The 20,522-nt window shown below is 43.3% G+C and overlaps 1 protein-coding gene across 4 annotated transcripts; it reads left to right on the top strand.

Moving 5' to 3' along the window:
- The first annotated feature begins 634 nt into the window (after positions 1-634).
- On the top strand, positions 635-20,079 carry cep131 (centrosomal protein 131). Of its 4 annotated transcripts, XR_003834099.1 has the most exons (32): positions 667-780; positions 1,513-1,556; positions 1,721-1,917; positions 2,111-2,205; positions 3,848-3,959; positions 4,187-4,314; positions 4,961-5,065; positions 5,842-6,021; positions 6,112-6,229; positions 6,358-6,474; positions 6,926-7,118; positions 8,020-8,114; positions 8,206-8,331; positions 8,644-8,836; positions 8,933-9,030; positions 9,148-9,327; positions 9,785-9,976; positions 10,058-10,195; positions 10,549-10,674; positions 10,755-10,871; positions 11,120-11,149; positions 11,529-11,631; positions 12,898-13,099; positions 13,992-14,099; positions 14,955-15,072; positions 15,198-15,272; positions 15,936-16,078; positions 16,221-16,398; positions 16,556-16,752; positions 17,370-17,430; positions 17,522-17,679; positions 17,752-20,079. XR_003834099.1 is itself a non-coding variant. In XM_029455495.1 (31 exons), exons 2-31 carry the CDS (start codon positions 1,523-1,525, stop codon positions 17,591-17,593), a joined length of 3,831 nt encoding a protein of 1,276 aa, XP_029311355.1. In that variant the 5' UTR covers positions 667-780; positions 1,513-1,522; the 3' UTR covers positions 17,594-20,079. The 4 variants fall into 4 exon arrangements, 3 of the variants coding, with proteins under 3 accessions (XP_029311357.1, XP_029311355.1, XP_029311356.1); XM_029455495.1 differs by having other exon boundaries at positions 17,522-20,079; XM_029455497.1 differs by lacking the exon at positions 1,513-1,556 and having other exon boundaries at positions 635-780; positions 17,522-20,079.
- Positions 20,080-20,522: the final 443 nt, after the last annotated feature.

Here is a 20,522-nt window from a genome sequence, read left to right as displayed (position 1 = left end):
TTATGATTGGCTGGCAGTTATTGATTTTTGTCCTTTATTTCTTATAATAAAGACATATTACATTTCCAACAGCGTTAACCAACAAATCCACTTCACACGAAGGGCCCTTGATTTCTCTCTCTAAAGACAATTTACAAGTGCATAACATGTACAAAAAGAGAATAAACACATAATGAAGAAAAGAATAATTTAATAAATGCTGGATGGGGTTAAATTATCAATACAGTATAAGCTTTAAGATTTAAATTTGAGAGGTTAACCATTATAATAATAAGAACACATAAGTGTTTTTGTATCATTTTCCAGGAGACCAAACAACACATTCCTCCAAAGCAAGAAACAACTCTCATCAATATTCTCAGTAACAAAACCACATAGAATTTGCCCAAAAAATCTTCACAATTGAGCAATGCCCAAAACAATGCAGTTGCTGGATATCCAGAATGTAATTTTGCCATCACGCCTTCCTTTGCAAAGTCAACCGAACCGTTGTTCGAGCCACGCCCCCTGGAATCCAACACAGTAGACAGACAGCTCCGTCCAGCCAATCAGATGAACAAACAAAGAGACAATGATATTTTTACACCAATCACAGACGTTGAGAGGCGGCTATTATGTGTGTTGTTACCACAGAGATGATGTTACGCGTTATTTAGTTCCCCGTATTTGTCCACTGAGTCAACGGACTACTTTCACTGAGTATCAGGAGGATTGTGTCGGGAATTAAAATCGTGAAAGCCTACTAAATCTTATCAGAAATGGTGGCATCCAGCTTTTGAAGTAAGTAGTTAACGCTAACATTGCTTGTGATTGATGATAGGAGAAACGTTAAAGACGTTAGTTGGAAACGCTTGCTTTGACAAGACTTAATCTGAAAAACAGCCGTTTTTATTTATAAACTAACAAGTTTAGTGTGACTGCTGAAACGAGGCAGTGATTCAAGAAAAAAGTGTAAATGAACGTTATCGTATTTCACTGACTTTACTTTACGTTACATTGCAAAACATCCCGATTTGCATCAGTTGGGAATAACGTGTGCCAGTCAACAAGGTAACGCTTCTACTAGCGTAATGTTATCTCTAACATTTACCGTTAACGTTAGTAACGGTAAATGTTAATGACTGTGTTAGCTTACTGCAGGGTAACATACCAATAGCTAGCTTGCAAGTATGTTAACTAACATTAGCTGCTGTATTTGTCTCTCTAGCTAGTGCTGTTTCATACGTAACGATATGTATCATACCTGCCATGCTCAACAATCTTGTGTTTGTGATGGGAAGATGATAACGTTAGCTAACAGAGCTAACACACACCTGCCACGGTGTAGTAGCAACGGTAAAATGTTGTCAGAAGCAAGCATTATGTTTTAACAGAGCTGCTTTGAAATTGTATCTATTTAGCAATTATCGAGCTTGTTTCGTAGCTGACATAATAAACATTTAGCGTTTAAAGCACAGAGCACTACATCCAACTGTAAGTACTGTTAGTAACTACTTTCTACTTTGATTTCAGCTTGTTGACGATGTTGTCCGACTATCCCAGCTGTAGTATACATAGTGAGTGGATTTGTTGTTGGTTTCCCTGGGAGACAAAACAGTCAGGGGGAAAGTGGCTGTTACTTCCTCTGTTGTTGTGGTTGTTCCTGCTTAATCCTCACCAAATAGCATGCGTGATCTATATATTGTGTCTTATATGCAAGGCCTATTTGACTCTTTTTCAGGTTTTCAAAGGATGCCTGCAACACGTAGCCCTTCATCCATCCCGACAGGTGTCTCAGGAGATGCCTTGGACCTCAGCTTGTCAGGCTCCCAGCTTTCCATGTCCAAAAGACCAAGCAGTACATCACCTGGGAAATACTTCTCTCGGTCTGTGTCGGTTTCGGTGGCTAGTGACAGCAGAGGGAAACGCAACACTCTGGTGAGAAACTGTGCTGGCAACAGAATGCAGCTGCTGATTGTTTACAAGTTATAACATAATCTAATCAAGATGCAGGAGAGTGCAAATCAGGACGGTCTTCTAGGAGTCTTGTCTCAGAATTCTCTGTGATACCAAGGCTGGGATGTTTTCAAACAAATGTTATAATTCATTAACAAACCTTTTAAATTCACAGAGTGATGTCGGCTTTGGTAGCTCCCGCTCTATCAAGAACCTTAGGCGGTCCAACAGCACCACCCAGGTTAATCAGCAGGCCAACATCAGTTTAAGGTACAAACACACACGCTGATGTAATAACACTGGAACTATTTTTGCTCATAACACATTTACAAGTAGACCAGAAGTATTTTCTTAATTTCTTATCACTGACATTGACACACTAAACCGCACACAGAACAGTATGTGCTAAAACATGTACTCTGCAAAGCCTCAGGCAAAAGCTGCTCTTAGGTTCTCAGTCAGATCATCAAATGACCTTTACAGCATCGTACATGCGTCTCAAATATGAAGGACATGTTTTTGGAAATGACAGAAAAGAATGTGTGCATTTTAGATAATGTGTGCTAGATACTCTTGAAGTAGTGCTCATGTTGCCAAAAGAGAAACAACATTGCTCGTAGGAAGTATTTTCTTTTCTTCATTCTGTGGACAGGTGTTGAAACTGTGCGTTTCGCTACAAACACAGTGCATCTGGTCCTTGTGCATAAATGTATGTTACGAGGTTAATGCTACCGTGATGTCCATATCAAATCAAATCAAATAAACTAACTAACTAACCACCCCTGTAGCTCAGCTCTCTTGCATGGAGTCTTTGCTCTTTAAACCAGAGTGCCTCTCAGTGAGCAACAGCTGGCAGCGCTGAAGCCTCAGCGGTTCGGACAATAGGAATTGTAGCGCGCCAGCTCCTGCATGATAAAGAGTGGAGGGAAGCTGGGCGGCTGTTGCTAGGGTCGAGGGGTGCAGCAACTTGCTTTGTCCCAGGTTATAGGGGGAGGGCCTGGACCTCGGGGTCAGGTTACTCCCCTCCACCAGGAGCCAGTGAAAGGAGAAGTGTGTGTGTATGTGTGTGTGTGTGTGTGTGTGTGTGTACACGCTCTGGTTCTATTGTCCGGCAGCTGCCGCCACCCCCCCCCCCTCTGCCTCCGAGGATGCAGACCAGAGGGGCTTTAAATTTAAAGACATTCTAAATACCCCCAATGCCCCCTCCATGTCTCTGAGTCTTTCAGGGCTGTCATTGGGTCACTCACCACCCTTCTCCCTCGCCACCGCTTCCTCCCCTCCGTGCACCACTCTCTTGTAAAGCAAAAAAGTAGAGGAATGTGCTGTCTGGATTGTGTTGTCAGATTGCTTTTCATTGGGCCAGCTGGCTTCACCCCCCTGAAGACACGCATGCTCACACACACACACACACACACACACACATGCACATTTATATACTTACCCAGACAGAAACACCCCACACAGCACATACAGGCTGCAGCACAGATACCAGTGGAGGCCAGGTCAGACAAGAGGTCACACTACATCTGTGCCTCATGATGGAGGTGTGGGTGTGTAAGGCTATTTGAAGGATGAATGACAGGCCATCGGGATCAACATATGCATGCACGCATTTACATGGAATCCATAACGGAGTTCCCCCTAGCAGACTGTCAGCTGCCACATACTGAATTCCAGTACTGGGGGGGGGGATGAGTCCCATTTTTGCAGCTGTCATTACAACCTTTAATCAGAAAAGCCATGACTCGAGGTTCCTGCTTTGTATCGAGTTGTTTGATTTGACTAAGCCCTTGTTGCATGAAAATTGAGCCCTGAATGTGCTTTTTTCAATTTCAATTTGATAGTATTTAGTAGTATTGTTCTATATAGAATAATTGGAGTAACCTGTGGCTGGCTTGTGTGTGTTTCCTAGTCAGGACCAGGGTGAGGACTACCTGGCTCTGTTCGACAGCAGCTCAGATGGACGTAAGAAACTGGCCAGTCTCAGCAAAGCCTCACCAGACAGAACCACATGGAACATCCTGGTATTTGCCATCAACCACCTGACATTTGTTCACTTAGGAGCTAAAAGGCATAGTCAAAGATTTAGGGGTGTCACGATATGTATACAGGTATTGACGATATCCGTGATATTTAAATGTTTTAATATTAATATCATGTTAAAATATATATAATATTTTCTAAATAATACAGCATCTTATTTTAATTATTTCCTTTTCTTTGGGTTCTCTCTTTGTTTCCTTCCTTTAAGGATGATCAGCCCAGAACTTTCCCCCTGCACTCCAGCTCCCGCAGCACTGGCAGCGTGGACTCTCCCACTGGCCCCAAGAGAAGAGAGCATGGTATCGCTCTGGCTGCCACCTTTACTGCCAACAACAGGTGGGCAGCGTCTCTGACACACACACACACACACACACACACACACACACACACACACACACACACACACACACACACACACACACACACACACACACACACACACACACACACACATTCAGAACAGAAGTAAATCATTGTAAATGAAAAACATAAACAGATCACTGGCTTCCCACAGTGTCTAAACCTAAGGTTAATGGTTAAATGAATGATAAAATCTGACATTACACACACACACACACTCACATTCACACTCACACTCACACTCACACTCACACAGTAGTCCAGGTAGAGCAGGGACAAGCCTAACATTGGTCCGGGGACTTGCACTGCTGCATTCTGGATCTCTAGCTGCTTCTCATGTTTCATACCTGTAGATCATAGCAGCTGATACTGCCTTCAGGAATTCCACCCACACACGGAGGACCTTTTCTTCCATCATGCACATTGTGTGTACGGGCCAAGTTTGTAATACGGTTTAAGAATTTGTGTCAAAGCATGTACAGGATCTGTTACTGTCATGCCTCGAGGGGGGTGAATAACAACTAAAAGAATGTGGCAGTGGCGTGCTCAATACTTTCCCCAAACACAGGACAGAGCTGTGTCCTGGAGAGTGTCATTGTGCCTTTTTGTTTTTTTCCCCCAGGAGCAACAAGGGAGCTGTGGGGAACTCTGTCACCACCATCTTACACAACAACTACTCTGAGATACCACTCACGCCTAAGAGCTCCAACCAGAGGCCGTCGTTTAAGTATGTCCGGAAATAAACACAATTGCTTTCTTGACGTGCGTTTGGAGAATTTAATTTGGCTGATCCAATGTGTCAGGCTGATGAAGTGTTTGATAACAGCCACTTAGTGTCAGCTGCCTCTAAAATGATGGATATCATGTGTTTTCATTGTCATAACTATTGTTTACATGATCAGTACTAGTGTTTGTATCTGATCATGTCAGATGTAAACATTATTGTGATCACAATCAGTGACATTGTCTCAGTGCTGTTAGTGTTTAACTGGAATTGTATTGAATGGTCTGAAATTTCAGGAAAATAGAGAAACTTATATTAACTATCACCTTCTTGGTAAAATGCTGTGTGAGGTTTTCAGAAGTTTTATCAGCCTGAGGATCTGAGAGTTGCTGGAAGTGTTGAAATCTTTAAACATTAACTTAAGACCTACCTATTCTGCCATTAATAATGATTTATAATACATTATTTACATATTGTATTCACTTCTTTTATTGTATTTAAGTTGTTATTTTATCAATCTAGTTTTAGTTTCATGCTGTTTTACTTATTGTACTGTTATTATAGCTTTAAATTAAAATGTATTACATTTCTATCATTTTATTGTCCTGCGTTGATCTCTAATTGGTAAATTGCTGAATTGTCTTTTCTGTTGTCTTTACGGTCAGCACTTGTTTCGTCTTCTTATTTCCGGCCTGTCAGTCATCTGTAAAGCCCTTTGAACTGCACTAGCCTGTATGAAAGCTGATATACAAATAAAGTTCCATTGGTTTTCCTTTCAGCAACATCCTGAAGGCCACAGCAAACGATGAGGTGTCACAAGACAACAGCTCCCTGACAAAGTCCCAGAAGAATTTCTCTTCAGCTTCCTCCACCTCAAACAACAAATCTCCAGTGTCGGCCCACGGCGGCAGCCCTGTCACGTCTCGAAGGAGGGAGGTCACTGAGGAGGAGGCCGAGAGGTCAGACTCACTACACTATTGTGTGTGTGTGTACTGTTAATGTTCTCCTGTCAATAGCTCTGACTCATCAGCTCCTTTGTGTATGTGAAGGTTTATTCAGCAGGTGAACCAGGCAGCAGTCACCATCCAGCGCTGGTACAGAAGCCATACCAAGAGACGACACACTAACCAGGCAGTTCTCAAACGCATCCTTGCCAGTAAAAGAAAGGTATCCATCTGTGCCCCAGGCTGCCTTACTGCCCACCTTTTATTCTCCAAGGCCTTAACTGGCTTTATCTCTCTCTTTCCATCGCGACTGTATTAACCGGAACATTATCCATGTCTTTCCCTTTTTAGGAGTGGGAGGAGAGGACAGAGGAGGACGGTTCCCTGGAGCAGCAGCAGAAAAAGGACGAAGCCAGGAAACGGATTCGTGAGGAGAAAGCTCGTCTGGCTCGTCTGGCTGCCATTCAGGTGCCCACCAACGATTTACCTCCAGCAGTTTTAGTATTGCACTTCTATAAAGTCTGGAGACCTGCAGGAGACATACTTTAAAAAAGAATGCTCAACGCTGATGCAGAAGTGACATTGGATCTTACTTCTATATAGCAACACAGAAGCTTCTTTTTTGGCATTTTCGCCACATCTCGCTTGGTAAACGTCCAAATCATTTCCCCAGCGTGTTCCAAAGATTTTCTTTAGGAAAAAACTCTTGTCTCCAGTGGAGATTTGTAAAATAGTCTATAATGCCAAAGCACAGACGCCTCCTCTCAAGCTATAACCCAATGTAGATGTTGAGATCATGCTAGAGTTAAGACTCTCTACATTTGGAACCAAATCTATATTATTATCTATATTTTATGACTCACTGGGTTATGATGGCTCACAACAATGTCCTGTGTCTCCCCCTGGTGGTGTGTTGCAGGAGCTGCAGCAGAAAAGAGCCCAGCGGGTTGCAGAGGTGCAGCATGCAGCTGAGGTGGAGCTGGTCAGCCTGAGGCAGACTGGTGTGGTTGGACGCAAGAAGCCGCCCAAGTTTTCTTCCACCAACAAAAGTCCAGCCTCACCGAGCAACAACAGCATGATGTTGCCCTCAGACGTCAAAGCTAAGAACACAGGTCTGTGTTCTTTAAACTTCAGATACATTATCATTCATTTGCAATCATCATCATAAATAAGAAAGGGATTTTTTTTGCATGATTTCTGGGCATTGAGAAGTCTCGGAGTCAGACTATTCTTATTATAGTTCTTATGATATTTTGTTGTGTAGACTTATGAACTGTGATATTATACACTGAAACTAAGGGCACTCATAGTGGCCAGTTCAAGCCATATCGAACACCAAAACATCTTTATATCCTGCTGGTCGACCGGCCGGTTGTCAGCTGTGACCTGTGATTAGTCTCATATCTCATTTTTTGCTTGTCAGATTTACACATGTGTAACATGACAGTTTTACATTGTACACACAGCGACAGCTGCGGCACACACACACACACACACACACACACACACGTGCATCATGTCGCCCGTGTAGAAGTTTTTCAGCGTGAGTGAAGAAGACATAATGCTCGCACCTGCAAGTCCAAATAGCCGTGGAGGAACAACCTTAAACATATTCAGAGGAACTGTGATATTTTGCACCTGCTTTCTTCTGGGAAAGTGAAACATGTTTGATAAAGTGGGATGAACTGCAATTCATTTTCAGTTGGATTTATCCTGGAGTATCCTGAAAGCACTTTTATTTTGAGATTAGTTTGAGAATAGGGCCTGTAACTTGGTACAGTTTAGGAGAAAATGTATCTAATTTGATATCCAATGTTGTATTATGAACATACAATTGAATTTCAGTTTTCCATTAGATAAAAGTTACAAAAATGTTTGTCAAATTTAGTTCCTAAAAAGAAAGGAGATCGCAATCGACAGAGAAACTTGCAATTGGCGCAGCTTTAATGTTGAACATGAATAATGTAATAGGATGATGTAATAAGTGTAGGGATTTGTTATATGTTTCCACAGACTCCAATTTGAATGTTGCGGCTGATTTAGGTGAGCTGAGCTTCAGGGCCATTTCTCCAGCTGTGTCCAATCACAGAGGCTCTGAATGTTCCCAGGTAAATAACTCCGTTCCTTCACAGCTTAGCTCTCCACTTCCTTCCTTCTCTAACAAAAATTGAGCAAATCCTCTCTGTATATCCCTCACAGGATCAGGAGGACAGAGCAGAGGTAGACATTTGCCTGGAGCAGCATCAGCAGAACGACAGGAAATTAATTCGTAAAGAGAAAGCTCGCACGTCCCGCCTCCCTGCCACCCAGGTGAACAAATCTGAGGTACGTGCTTTGATGTAAACCCTAATTCAATCTTTTAAGAGTAATAATCCAACCCAGGCGGCAGTATCTCAAACTGTAGGGACTTAGTTTGGGAACTGGATGGTCGCTGGGTCTCTCAAGGTACCAATCCATTCTTGGTATACCAAGTATAGGTATAGGCAGTTTAGGCAGAGTCTAAATGTGCGCTCTGCTGTACATGTGTGTGTGTGACCATTAAAAGTGATTCAAAACCCTCAATTTCCATTTCCATCACACAAAGTTGAATTCACAACTCTTGATTGACTTATGTTTCCCTCTGGTGGTGTGTTGCAGGAGCTGCAGCAGAAAAGAGCCCATTGGGTTGCAGAGGCTCAGCACGTAGCTGAGGTGGAGCTGGAAAGCTTGAGGCAAACGGGTGGAGTTGCACGCAAGAAACCACCCAAGATTTATCTGACCAACAAAAGTCCAGCCTCTCTGAGCAACAACAGCCCGATGTCGCCCATAGATGTGAAAGCTAAAAACACAGGTGAGCCTTATTGAACAACAACAACATATCCAGTTTTTGAAAATAGAGTGTTTGAGAGAACCCTGTAATAACTGTAGTGATTAAATGTTTCCACAGACTCCAATTTGAATGTAGTGGCTGAGTTCGGTGAGCTCTCCAGCTTCAGAGCTGTTTCCCCGTCTTTGTCCAATTGCAGAGGCTCCCAGTGTTCCCAGGTAAATTATTCAAAACTTCCAACTGCACTTAAATGATGAAAATGATAGATCCAGTAATGCAACAGCTAAAGCAGTTGTTTTATTTGGCCCCGTTATAAGCATGTTTGTTATTTGCAGGAGATCCTGCAGAGGTCGGTGAGTGTGGAGGATCAGCGGCAGGGAGCTGTGGCCAGCAGGGCTCAGTCTAAAACCACCCTGAACGAGCTGCTGGACACCCTGAAGCTGTTAGAGGAGGAGCCACAGAGGCTGTCGGAGCCAAAGTGCTACAGCAAAGAGAAATATGCCTGGATAGATGAGGTGAGACTTCCTCAATGCAACATTGCAGGTTTATGAAGTTTTCAGTAGTGCTGATCATCAGCCTGAGGGGACTTCCTTTGATTTCTTTGTCCAGAAAGAAATTATATTAAAGACACCCTCTGATGAAAATCCAGTTTTTAACCTTATTAACATCTCCATATGATGATCTTTTGGAATATGACACAATACATATCACTAGTGAAATAAGCAGTCAACGCAAATCATATCTATATCTACAAGTGTGTAGATATATAAATATTGATATAGATAGATAGATAGATAGATAGATAGATAGATAGATAGATGATAAAAATGTAATAAAATATAATTAAAAGCTATAATAACAGTAATGGTAAAACAGCGTGTAATATAAACTCTTAATAACAATAAAATCAAATAACATTTTACAACTTAAATACGATAAAATAGATAGTGAATGGACTGTGTCTCATTAAAGGACAGAGACTCCAACTCTCTGACTACTGACAACCTGGAGCGTCACGGCCAGCTGAGTCACCACCCTGCACTGCCAGATGGGGGCGCCCTGCTCTCTGAGGCCAAGCTGCAGAGCATCATGAGCTTCCTGGATGAGATGGAGAAGTCTGAGCAGGAGAGACCTCGCTCGGTGACTTCAGGGTCACACAGAGAGGTCAGAGTCTGTCAGTTGTCAGAAATGTTAATCCTGTTGTCGAGAGATTTCCTCATTTATATTGGTCCTATGTGTTGTCAGGCTGTGTTGTCTGAGGAGGAGCTGGTTGGTGTCGAGCAGGCCTCTGCCACCGCCGCAGAAGTTACCGGCTCCATGATGAGAATCAAGCTGGAGCTGGAGGAGAAGAAACGCACAGTCATCCTGCTGCAGACCGCCCTGGTGGGGGAAATGCACACTCGTTACAGTGCTGTTTAAAGAGGAACTACGTCCATTTTCAAAATACATACATGTTATTCCTATGGCCTAAGACAGTCCAACAATATTATTAAACTCTCAAATTAAATTAAAACTCAAATTTGTGATGTCATCAAGTGTGTATATATATATATTTAGATGGAACAGAACAGCGTGAAATAAACACATATGATTGGTTGATTCTTCACTTATGTTCACAAACATTGAGTGTTCCCCTTTAATGTAGAGACACGTTTCTGGTCCTGTTAGCTGCCGTAGATGAAAACACCCAGACCTCAGGTATGTTAATCTTCTTTATCTCCGCTCCTGTCCTTCAGGCCCAGCAGAGGGAGCTCACGGTGAGACATGTGAAGGAGACCGAGAAGGAGCTGAACAGAAACTTCCAGCTCCAGAAGGAACAATATGAAGCCACCATCCAGAGACACCTGGCATTCATTGATCAGGTAGGTTTGCATACACACTCTAATCCCAGCTGCATCAAACTTTTCCCTCATGGTCTAAAATATGATCCGTCTTTCTTCAGCTGATCAATGATAAAAAGACTTTGAGTGAGCGCTGTGAAGGAGTGGTGGGAGAACTGAAGCAGGTGGACCAAAAGTACACCAAGAAGATTACACAAATGCAAGAGCAACATGAAATGGTGAGAAGATGTCCCCACAATGGTAATCTGAAGATTAAAGAATTTGCATGAAAGGTCTTCACGGCAAATAACTTCTCCGTCTCTGCTTCGGCTTTGCATCATGTGTGATCGTGTTGCGTTTCCTTTCTTGCAGTGCTGCTTTTGTTTAACTGTCTTTTCTCTGTTTTTCCCTCTCTTCTTCTTTTTCGCTGTCTTTCTCTGTCCTTGTCTGTATGTCTATTTTTATTTTTATTTTTTCTGGCTTTTAGGTGTGGCAAATTCTGGGTCCCTTGTGCGAGGTAACTTTCTTTCTCCTCTAACACGGTCATCCTCGGCACGATCGTCCCTCTCATTCTACCATTTATTCTTCCTTTCATTTGTCTGTCCCTCACAACTTCTGTTGGACAGTCTGTCTGCATGTGAGTCTCCTCATTCTTTTCCCATTTATGTCTAGATTTAAGTTATTAGGTTCATTTTCTTGCCCAGATTAGTTTGAACTCTCCTCATCCTCTTGTTTTCAATCTGAATTGTTCTTGTACCACGCATACCCCTTGAATGTCTCACTGCAGAAGCACCTCTCTTGCTTTAAATAAAACAAATACCCAGCTGCTAGTGCATCTGGGCCACTTCACTGTGACATCAAACCTCCGCCATCATGTCCCCCTCCTCCCTCCACAGGAAATCAAGAAGTTAAAAGAGCTAATGAGTGCCACGGAAAAGATCCGCCGGGAGAAATGGATTGACGAGAAAACCAAGAAGATCAAAGAGATCACTGTCAAAGGTACTGCAGACAGAGCCTCAGCTCGCAGCGGAAATCTGAGATTAACACATCTTTACTAAAGCTCTGTTAAGATCAGGGCACACTGTGTAATTCTACTCTGCTTGAAGGTAACTTTTCCAGCCTGCTCTTACAAAGTACACTTTCAATTTCGTCAAAATCCTCTACTGTGCAGGTGCCACGCATCCTTTAGCAGGAATGGGACATGACCTCAGATTGTTTTCAGGGCTCGTATTGGCTCTCATAGTGAGTCTCTTACCTTCCAGCAGCTGGTAGCTCAACATGCCATCCCACACAAAGATGCATGCTGCATTGTGTCTGTTCTATGAATGAAAGGGTTGTTTATATGAACGCTGGATTGGTAAATAAAGTAAGTGTTGTACATTCATCAATTATACTGGCTGTTGATGCGTTCTCCGGCTTGTTAGATGGATAGCTTGTATGTTTGAAGTGGGATTGTATGAGGTACTTATCCATAGTCAGTGTATTCGCTACAATAAGACATATTAGTGACTTTAGTTAGTTTGGATTCACCAAAGTCCCACAATAACACAAACTAACTAACCTATCGAGGCAGCCGTAGACCGGCAACTTGGGCAAATCTTGTGGTTTTGGTGAGAGCAGAGAGAGCGGCTTCAGTTCCCCATCGGAAACACAGACTTTATAGCTGTATCACGGCAAGGTGAAGCGGGGGAAATATTCTAATCATAGAGTACACTTCAAGTGATTTTGATATTTTAAGTTGGGCTTCTCTTTTAGGTGTCTGTAATACATGTTGCTGCTGAATCCGTCCACAGCAGTACACTGCTTTAATCACGTGCTGGTACTCCTGTCTGTTTCTCCAAGTTGGAGGCAGGGGGCGTATCCACTGTAGGTAATAAACGGACTACAGAGAAGTACCTCATACAACCCAACTTCAAAATATCTCAACTATCCCTTTTAATGGCAGCATGAACTAAGAGGTACAGTTTTGTTCCAAGAAATGTATCATGTTTTTCCATTACTTCTTGTCTGTGTTGAGTCCATGAAAAGTCACAGACAGATGTCAGCCAGTGCTGATGAGGTGTGTGTGTGCAGTCACAGGGCTTGAGAACCCAGAATTGCTTCCTTAGTAATCTGACTCATGACTATCCAGAATTCTTTAAAACAAACATGAATCATCCCACCTTTTTTCCCCCAGCTAATTTTATCCAGTGAGCCGTAAACCATCTTGCAGGCCCCGACCAGCCACAGAACATAACCTGAATTCTGTTCCTGCTCCTCCCTCAGGTCTGGAGCCAGAGATCCAGAAGCTGATTTCCAAACACAAACAGGAGCTGAAGAAGCTGCGGACGCTCCACGAGGCGGAGCTGCTGCAGGCAGACGACCGGGCGGCCCAGCGCTACGTCCGCCAGTGTGAGGAGCTCCGCCAACAGCTGGATAGGGAGAAGGACGAGCAGAGTCAGAGAGAGAGGGAACTAGCCAAACAGAGGTAACCATGTCACCAGTACTGGCCTTCTATACAGAAGCACGTATCATAAACCACGCCCGTCCCATTCTCGTGAAATCTCTTCAAATTTGGCACAAACGTTCACTTGGATTAGATTTTGGTGGTCAAAGGTCAAGGTCGCTGTGACCTCAGAGAACATGTTTTTCACCATAACTGATTTGATGCTAATTATTTCAAACAAATGTAATGAGATACAATGATGAAGTGATGACATTTTGGACAGACATGGATGTAAACTAGGCATGATTGTAGTTTCTAACCTGGTTTACACTCTTTGATCATTTCATGGAAACTATAAATACATACAAAAATGCACAATAGATTATTATTATTATTATTATTATTATTTGTATTTTATATTTATCTTATTTAACTATTTTATTTTGTATTTATTCATGTTTCACTTATTCCTATGTTATTTATTTTTTTAATATGCAAAAATGTAAGGGATAATATGATTTCATTGAGAATAAAAAAAACAAACATCCAACCTCATACGCAGCTTTTCTGAATTGAAAGCTGAAAGAAACAAATAAAACACTTCAGACAGGAAGCAGGAAGCATCTTCAAAGTAATCATCTTACATACAAAGCTGTTCAAACCTGAGAGAGATGGCCTTCAGTCTCATGCTCGTCATGGCTATTTTTGGAAGCACTGAAATCATGCTGCCTGTTCTGCAAAGCAAGAGACGCGCAGAGGCTTTCATTTGATGAGGAATGATCTTCATTAGTATCAGATTAAAAGCAGTTAACAGAAGATTAGTTACTTAGTCACATGTTTGCATGCTCTGTCAGTGTGTAATAATGAACATTGTTCATGTTATTTTTTAGCAGTCACATTCAGGTGTGTGTCTCTTCTTGTTTACGTGTGTCAGATACGAGAAGCAGCTTCAGGAGGAGGAGCTGTCCCTGCAGCAGCAGAGGAGGCGGCTCTACAAGGAGGTGGCTGACGAGAAAGAGAGGCTGGCTCAGCTGGCTGCAAGGTAAGGTCAAAGGTCACCTGTTTGTCTCTTTCCACTGTGAAAATCTGATATCATAAAGCAGAAACCTCTCCAGAAAGTTCCAGTAGTTGGTTAATCATGGTGGTCTGGTTAGCTTCCAGTTTAGTGTGTCAATGCTGGCACACTGCAGTGGAGAAACCTTGATGATGCATTGTACTGGAACAGCTTTCAGGTTGGAGATGTGTATTACAGAGTAGAGGAACTGTTCTTTTAAACCCAGCTTCATGCTCTGGCAGAAAATCAAATAATTCCCATTTGCAAGAGTGTCTGTGCTTGTGAAAGCTGTCTCAGTCCTGCAGGGAATATAAAATGCCTTTTCTACATTTATTATCTAAAGAAATGCTATTGCAGCTGCTCGGCAGTTAAACAAGTGACCTTTAGAAGAGGATTGAAATGATCCCTATTACATGGCAGTAAAAGTAAAAACAAAATTAAATTGTTTGGATGCATATTATTTACACATCTCATACCTGCAACATCATTGTTGGACTCTAGAAGATTCCTTAGCACTTGCAGCTTTGGTGTTGCCCAAAAACATCAACGGCATTTATTTACATCAGATAATGTAGTTATGACCTTTACTTTATTTCTAGGGGAACATAAGGAGTAGCACAAAAAGTTTACCCAACCTAAACAACAAGAAAAGGCTGCTAAAGCACGTAAAGTGTAACAGTGAGGCACTGAGAGAGGGGCGAGGCAGACCTTAAACACAGACACAGCACACAGCTCCCATCCAAAGAGAGGCCAGAGGAATATCAGTGGACGGAACAGATGATGTATACATGGGGATTATTGTGCTTCTCTTTTTCAAGGCTCTTCTTTGTGTTTGTCTGGCAGGCATCGCGCTGAGCTGGAGGATCTGCGGAAACAGCTGGAGGAGAACAGTTCCCTGGCTGGACGATCCCTCAGAGAAGAGCTGGACAAGACCAGAGAGGAACAGGAGAGGAGACACCAGGTGATGTGAAGTGTTAGCGGTGCAGAATAACGTCGGCATCATCAACTTCAGTCTGTCTCGTATCTGCACCTCTGTTAACTCTACAAATCTAAAGCAGCAACATAAATGAGTGTTTGTGTTACTAGGTGGAGATGAGGGCATTACACGAACGTTTGGACATTGAAAAGCAGACCTGGGAAGAAAACTACAAGAAAAAAGAGGTTTGTTGACATGCTGTGCTGCATCTAATCTCTAAGGAAGACAAAGCAGAAGCAAGACACAAGGCAATATAACAGCAGAAAGCCAAACAGAATTAAGGTCAAATTAAAACTCGAAGATGTAAAAACACAGGGAGAGAGAAGACTGTACAAAAATAAACAATAAAAAAACATTGAAGTATGAAGTAATAAAAAGACGACATCACATAAAAGGGGTTTATAAGACGTTACTGATTCTGCGAGCCTCAGGCAGGTTGTTTCAAAGCAGAGGGGCCCTGATGGCAAAAGCAAGGTCCCCTTTAGATATAAGGCCTGACTTTGGAACGGCCAGAAGGATCCAAGGGCGCGAGCTGGTTCATGGGGTCTACATTCCCACCAGACGTGCTTTAAAAGGAATAAAATCTTAAAATCAGTTGTAAAACAAACGGGGAGCGAATGGAGAGAAAGCAGTGAGAAGCTGTTGGAGGCAAGAATGTGATCTGGAGGAAACCTTCAGCGTGTACATCACATGTAGTGAGGAAGAACATAGTCGATGAGTACAGGCCCAATAGGAAGGAGGATTTAACACATTAACAAGTTGTTAACACGTGTATCTGTATGTGTGTGTCTATGTGAGGTCAGAAAGCAGCCAGGACAGACGGCATGTGTGTGTTTGTGTGTCCACAGGAAGCATGGCTGCTGAGCCGCGAGCGCCAGCTCAAAGAAGAACTGCGACGAGGACGCGACAAAGAGATCGAGCTCGCCATCTGGACGCTCGAGGAGGAGACCAGCAAGGACAAAGAGGAGTGTGAGAGGGCGGCTGACAACAGGTATCTTGGATGCCCACATTGTCCCTTTCTTACTTTTGCAAATCGTAGTTGTTGCACAATTTCTCTCCTGTGTAAACGGCATCTTCACCAAATGTTACAAAAGTTCTAATCAACACCAACCACCAATTCACACTGTTCTCAGGGTGAAGCGCGTGAGAGAAAAATACGAAACTGAGCTGAGGGAGCTGGAGCGCTCTGAGAGGGCGGCTGTGGAGAAACAACAAGAGTTGAGGAAGCAGCAAATGGAGACGGAGGGGGAGCTGATCAGACTCCAGGCCGTGCTCAGACACAAAGAACAGGAGACCGACGATGTCACACAGGTCATCTTTCATTCAATCATTTATAAAAACCCTCGAGTGCCATGTGGTCTCATCTTTCTTCTGAAGGCCTCACACCAGTAAATAGCCATTTTTAGAAATGTGAGCAGCATGTTTCACACAGATCCCACTTGAATTCCTCTTCAACTTGTCTATTCAGACCAGGGACAAGCTGGTGGATGAGCGCCGCAGCCTGGCGGAGGTGATAAGGCAGGAGTTTGCCGACCGGCTGGTGATGACGGAGGAGGAGAACCGCAAGATGAAGGTGGAGGTGTCAGAAGTTCGAGCGAGGCTACGGCTAGAGGTGGAAAGAGTCACTAGGGACAAGGAAGAGGAATTGGCTGAAGTCCACCACCGGTAAGGGGAAAGGGACATGGAATTTGCAGCTTTAATAAACAGCTTTATTTTGCTTTGAATTAAAAATGTAAAGATTAAAACCACCGTGCTTTATAAGATACGGCTAGAAAAATAGCAAATAGGAAATGCCACGGCCCTCACGCGTGAGTCCGATTGACGTGAAATTTGGGCTCTGGAAAAAAAGCGTGTTGGACTGTTAAAGTCCGACATGATGGGTTGATTTCAAATTTGCATAACGTGAAAAACAGTATCAACACCAAATCTTGTATACAGCCTTGTAGGACAAAACACAGGAGCGAAGACGGGGCCAAAGAAATGTCCGCAAAGGGCGGGGCTTAGCAGGAAATTGGCGATAACTCTTTAACGATTTCTACGATCATCATAAATATTGGTAGATATCTTCAGTATGGGAATATGCCTACCAAAGCATTTTGAGCCTGACTCATAAGGGGCGCCACAAAGGCCAAAAACGTGTACCTCAACACCCGGTTGATGTGTCATATTGATTGGCAAAGCATTCCATCACAGTGTAGTGAAAACAGCAAATCATAAATCTCACATTTTTTGGGCCAAGAAGTTTCCCCCTTATTAACGTCCTCTTTTCTGTGACTTGCCAGAGTGAAGTCGGCCATCTTGAAGAAGGAAGAAACTGTCAATAATCTCCGGAAGCAACATGAGGTGAGGGGCCTAAAGCGCAGACGCTGTCTTTCTGTCAGAGCATGTTTGAGAGAGATGATTGACGGCATGTATAAATATCTCCCTCTGATAGGCTGCCCTGAAGAGGGCAGATCACCTGGAGGCCCTGTGGGAACAGCAGAGGAAGCAGCTGTTGGAGAAGTGACTGACAGGAGGGCTTTATTTGTTTGGACCTCTCCTCCTGTACCTCCACCTCCCGTACCTGTACCTCCACCTCCTGTACCTCCACCTCCCGTACCTGTACCTCCACCTCCTGTACCTCCACCTCCCGTACCTGTACCTCCACCTCCCGTACCTCCACCTCCCTCCGCTCTGAGCTCTATCCATTTTTTTCTTTCTTTTTTGGATGTGGTTCCTGCCAGCAAGACTGAACCTGTGGAACTTCAACAAGTTGAACAAGTGACTGAGCCTTGTCCTACCTCATTTGAAAAATACAAAATGAGTAAATGCACTGGGCCTGACTATTGCCCCTCCCCCCCGGCATGAAGGAGCGTGTTGTGTTGGAGCTTCCCTAATTTGATCGCAACAGACCAGGTGGCACTAGATGAAAAGATAATGGTTAGACTTCCCATTATTCTTCTTCCCTTTCCAACGGAGGATCGCTGCAGTTTTTTTTGAGACTGTATTCCCCTCCTCCCTCCTCCCTCCTCCCTCCTCCCTCCTCCCTCACTGTGAAACAGGAATGCTTCAATGCTCCCCACAGAGCTGCCACAGAGAACAGTTCCAGATGTTTCTGAAACCAGCCCAGGCCTGCATTGGTCTAAATTGGGAGAAGGACCCCTTCAACCAATGATCAGTCTGCATCAGTCGTTTTATCTGTTGTCATGAGTTTTGTCCCAGTTCCCCCTCGAGGCAAGAGCTAATTACAGGATCTATAACCTCTCCCTCGCTACAGCCCTGTGACTAGCTCTTAAACCAAAATGTGGATCTAACAAAGACGTTGGAAGTGATTCACTAACACCGGTTACACACTAAAGTGCATGTAGAAGGTTGCTAGGCGGAGCGATAGGATGAGTAGGTAACTTGAAGGAAAACGAGAAATGGGATGTCATGTTTGAGGGGAAATCCAGATGATTGTAGAGTGGCTTTGAAAGTTTCTGAATGTGAGGTAGGAGGAAGAAGAGGAGAGAGGAACAGGGGGTGGAGGGAAGAAGGAATGCGCATAGAAAATGTTTATAGGATTAGGAAAGCAGAGCGGGGTGGTAGCAGGGTTTGAGGGGGGACAGGGCATGTGACCGGTGGTATGTTAAAAGCCATATAGGTTTCGCCCGCTCTGATTCAGAGGCTGCACTGGGACAAAACGCATCAAACTCAACCAGCAAAGGAGGCCTGGACTCACACACACACGTGTATCTGCGTTTGGATACTCTGTAACTCTCTCAGGAGCCCCCACCTCTCAGCACTTGCAAATCTGTATTTCATTGATTTTGTTTTGCTTCTTTTCTAATTTCATAACTCTTACAACAAGTCTTTGTGGATACGATTTCAGTCAGAACGGTCCATAGCATGAGTTAGTGAGGGGGGGGAGTTAAGCCTGTTATTAAGGTGAAACATGATGTGAAAAACACACTGAGGCCCCACATTAGACCTCACATCCGAACATATTTATTCTGTTCCTCTTTTCTTTATTTATTTTCCAATTTAGCACTCTTACATGACCTCTTTGTAGTGCTATTGGTCCACTGAAGGGGTCAAGGATTTGAAGTATTGTTTCTCAAAGCTTGAGACACATGGAGTGTTTTTACAGTCACTGAGCAGAACTTTTAACTGCCATGCTAAAACTTTATAACTATGCCATTTGTAGATGGTTTAAATACAGTATGTCAGGTTTTTCTGACATGGAAGTCGTCCGAGCCACAATGTAAAGGGTTCATATGAAGTGTAACGTAGTGCAGGCTTATGGGTCACGCCTCACTTTTCCTGAGGTGTGGTTTGTCACATGAGCCAAATCACATAATGAAATCAATTCCAACCCTCCTAAATATAGGAGGAAATAAAGTAAATAAATGTATACTTTTTTATGTAAGTAAAGCTTTAGGGAGACAGAAGTGGTTGATATGTGTCACACGTCACTGTGTGTTTCACGGTCATTAACAGATTCACTGTGAGTCACGAGGACTCTGGTGCGGAGGCCCGGAGGCCTGGACGCACCACAGTTAGCCTGCAGCCTCTCGCTGCTCTGCTCGTGTTGGCACAGCAGACGGGGCTGCTGGCCTCGAACCCGAGAGGGTGGCGATGTGAGTTGGCATTCCCCGCGCATGCCCGTTCCACAAGTGCCAATGAGCCTTGCCTTTGTGTGTCTGTCTGTGTGACACCATTCCTCTCATTTTGACCTGAGAGGACCCTGTCAGATACACACTTACACATGCACAAGGTACCCTGTTTGTTTTTTCCATTTGTAACTTTGTATACAAACCATTCCAGCTGTCATCGGTTATCGTTTTAATTTTGTTCCATGTCTACATGTATGATCCTCTGTGCCCGAACACGTAGCTCTTGAACTCGCTGTTTTCTTATCTTGTTTCACTTTAGTTTTTATTGTTTATCATGGTGATGGTTTGAAAACTGTGAAGAAGACGGTGACTGATCTATCAGCAAAAAGAGAATAAAAAGCAAAGACTGTTGAGAAGACGCACTGTGTTCCTCGTTTGTGTTCGCTGTGGGAAAACAGACAATTGTTTGCTTGTCTCTGACCCCGCCTTCCAACCATCCCTCGCTCTCGAAGACCATAACTCATGGGTTGGGAGGCGAAGAAGCATCTCTAATCACATCTAGTCAATACCCTGTGGAATCCAAACTATGAGCCAAAATAGCTGTTGGTTTGGAGCCTAAAATGATTTATTGACAGTATTTCTGAAACGTTTAAATGTATCGTTTCATTCCTGAAATGTCTGTAAACCTATAACCATTTCTTGTAAATGGATTTTTAGGCACAATAGTTTTCTAAATGCGGAGAATTCAGAGTACACAAAATGGTTTTAACTTGCCTTTTTGGAGACGTTAGAGATGTTGCAGCCTATACATCTGGAATAATGTCCAGAGCTGACCCACTTCTTCCTCTTCCCCTCCTTTTT

The sequence above is a fragment of the Cottoperca gobio genome, chromosome 19, assembly GCF_900634415.1.
Source record: "Cottoperca gobio chromosome 19, fCotGob3.1, whole genome shotgun sequence".
In the NCBI taxonomy this organism is placed as follows: Eukaryota; Metazoa; Chordata; class Actinopteri; order Perciformes; family Bovichtidae; genus Cottoperca; species Cottoperca gobio.
Note: the sequence above shows the minus strand (reverse complement) of the source record. Positions and strands in the feature narration are given on the sequence as shown.

Bases quoted from the DNA above. Each gene is read 5' to 3' on its own strand.
- cep131 (XM_029455495.1), top strand. From the start codon at position 1,523: ATGTTGTCCGACTATCCCAGCTGTAGTATACATA. The intron at 9,977-10,057 runs GTCAGAGTCTGT...ATGTGTTGTCAG, and splicing joins CTTCAGGGTCACACAGAGAG to GCTGTGTTGTCTGAGGAGGA. The intron at 15,273-15,935 runs GTTTGTTGACAT...GTGTGTCCACAG, and splicing joins AAAACTACAAGAAAAAAGAG to GAAGCATGGCTGCTGAGCCG.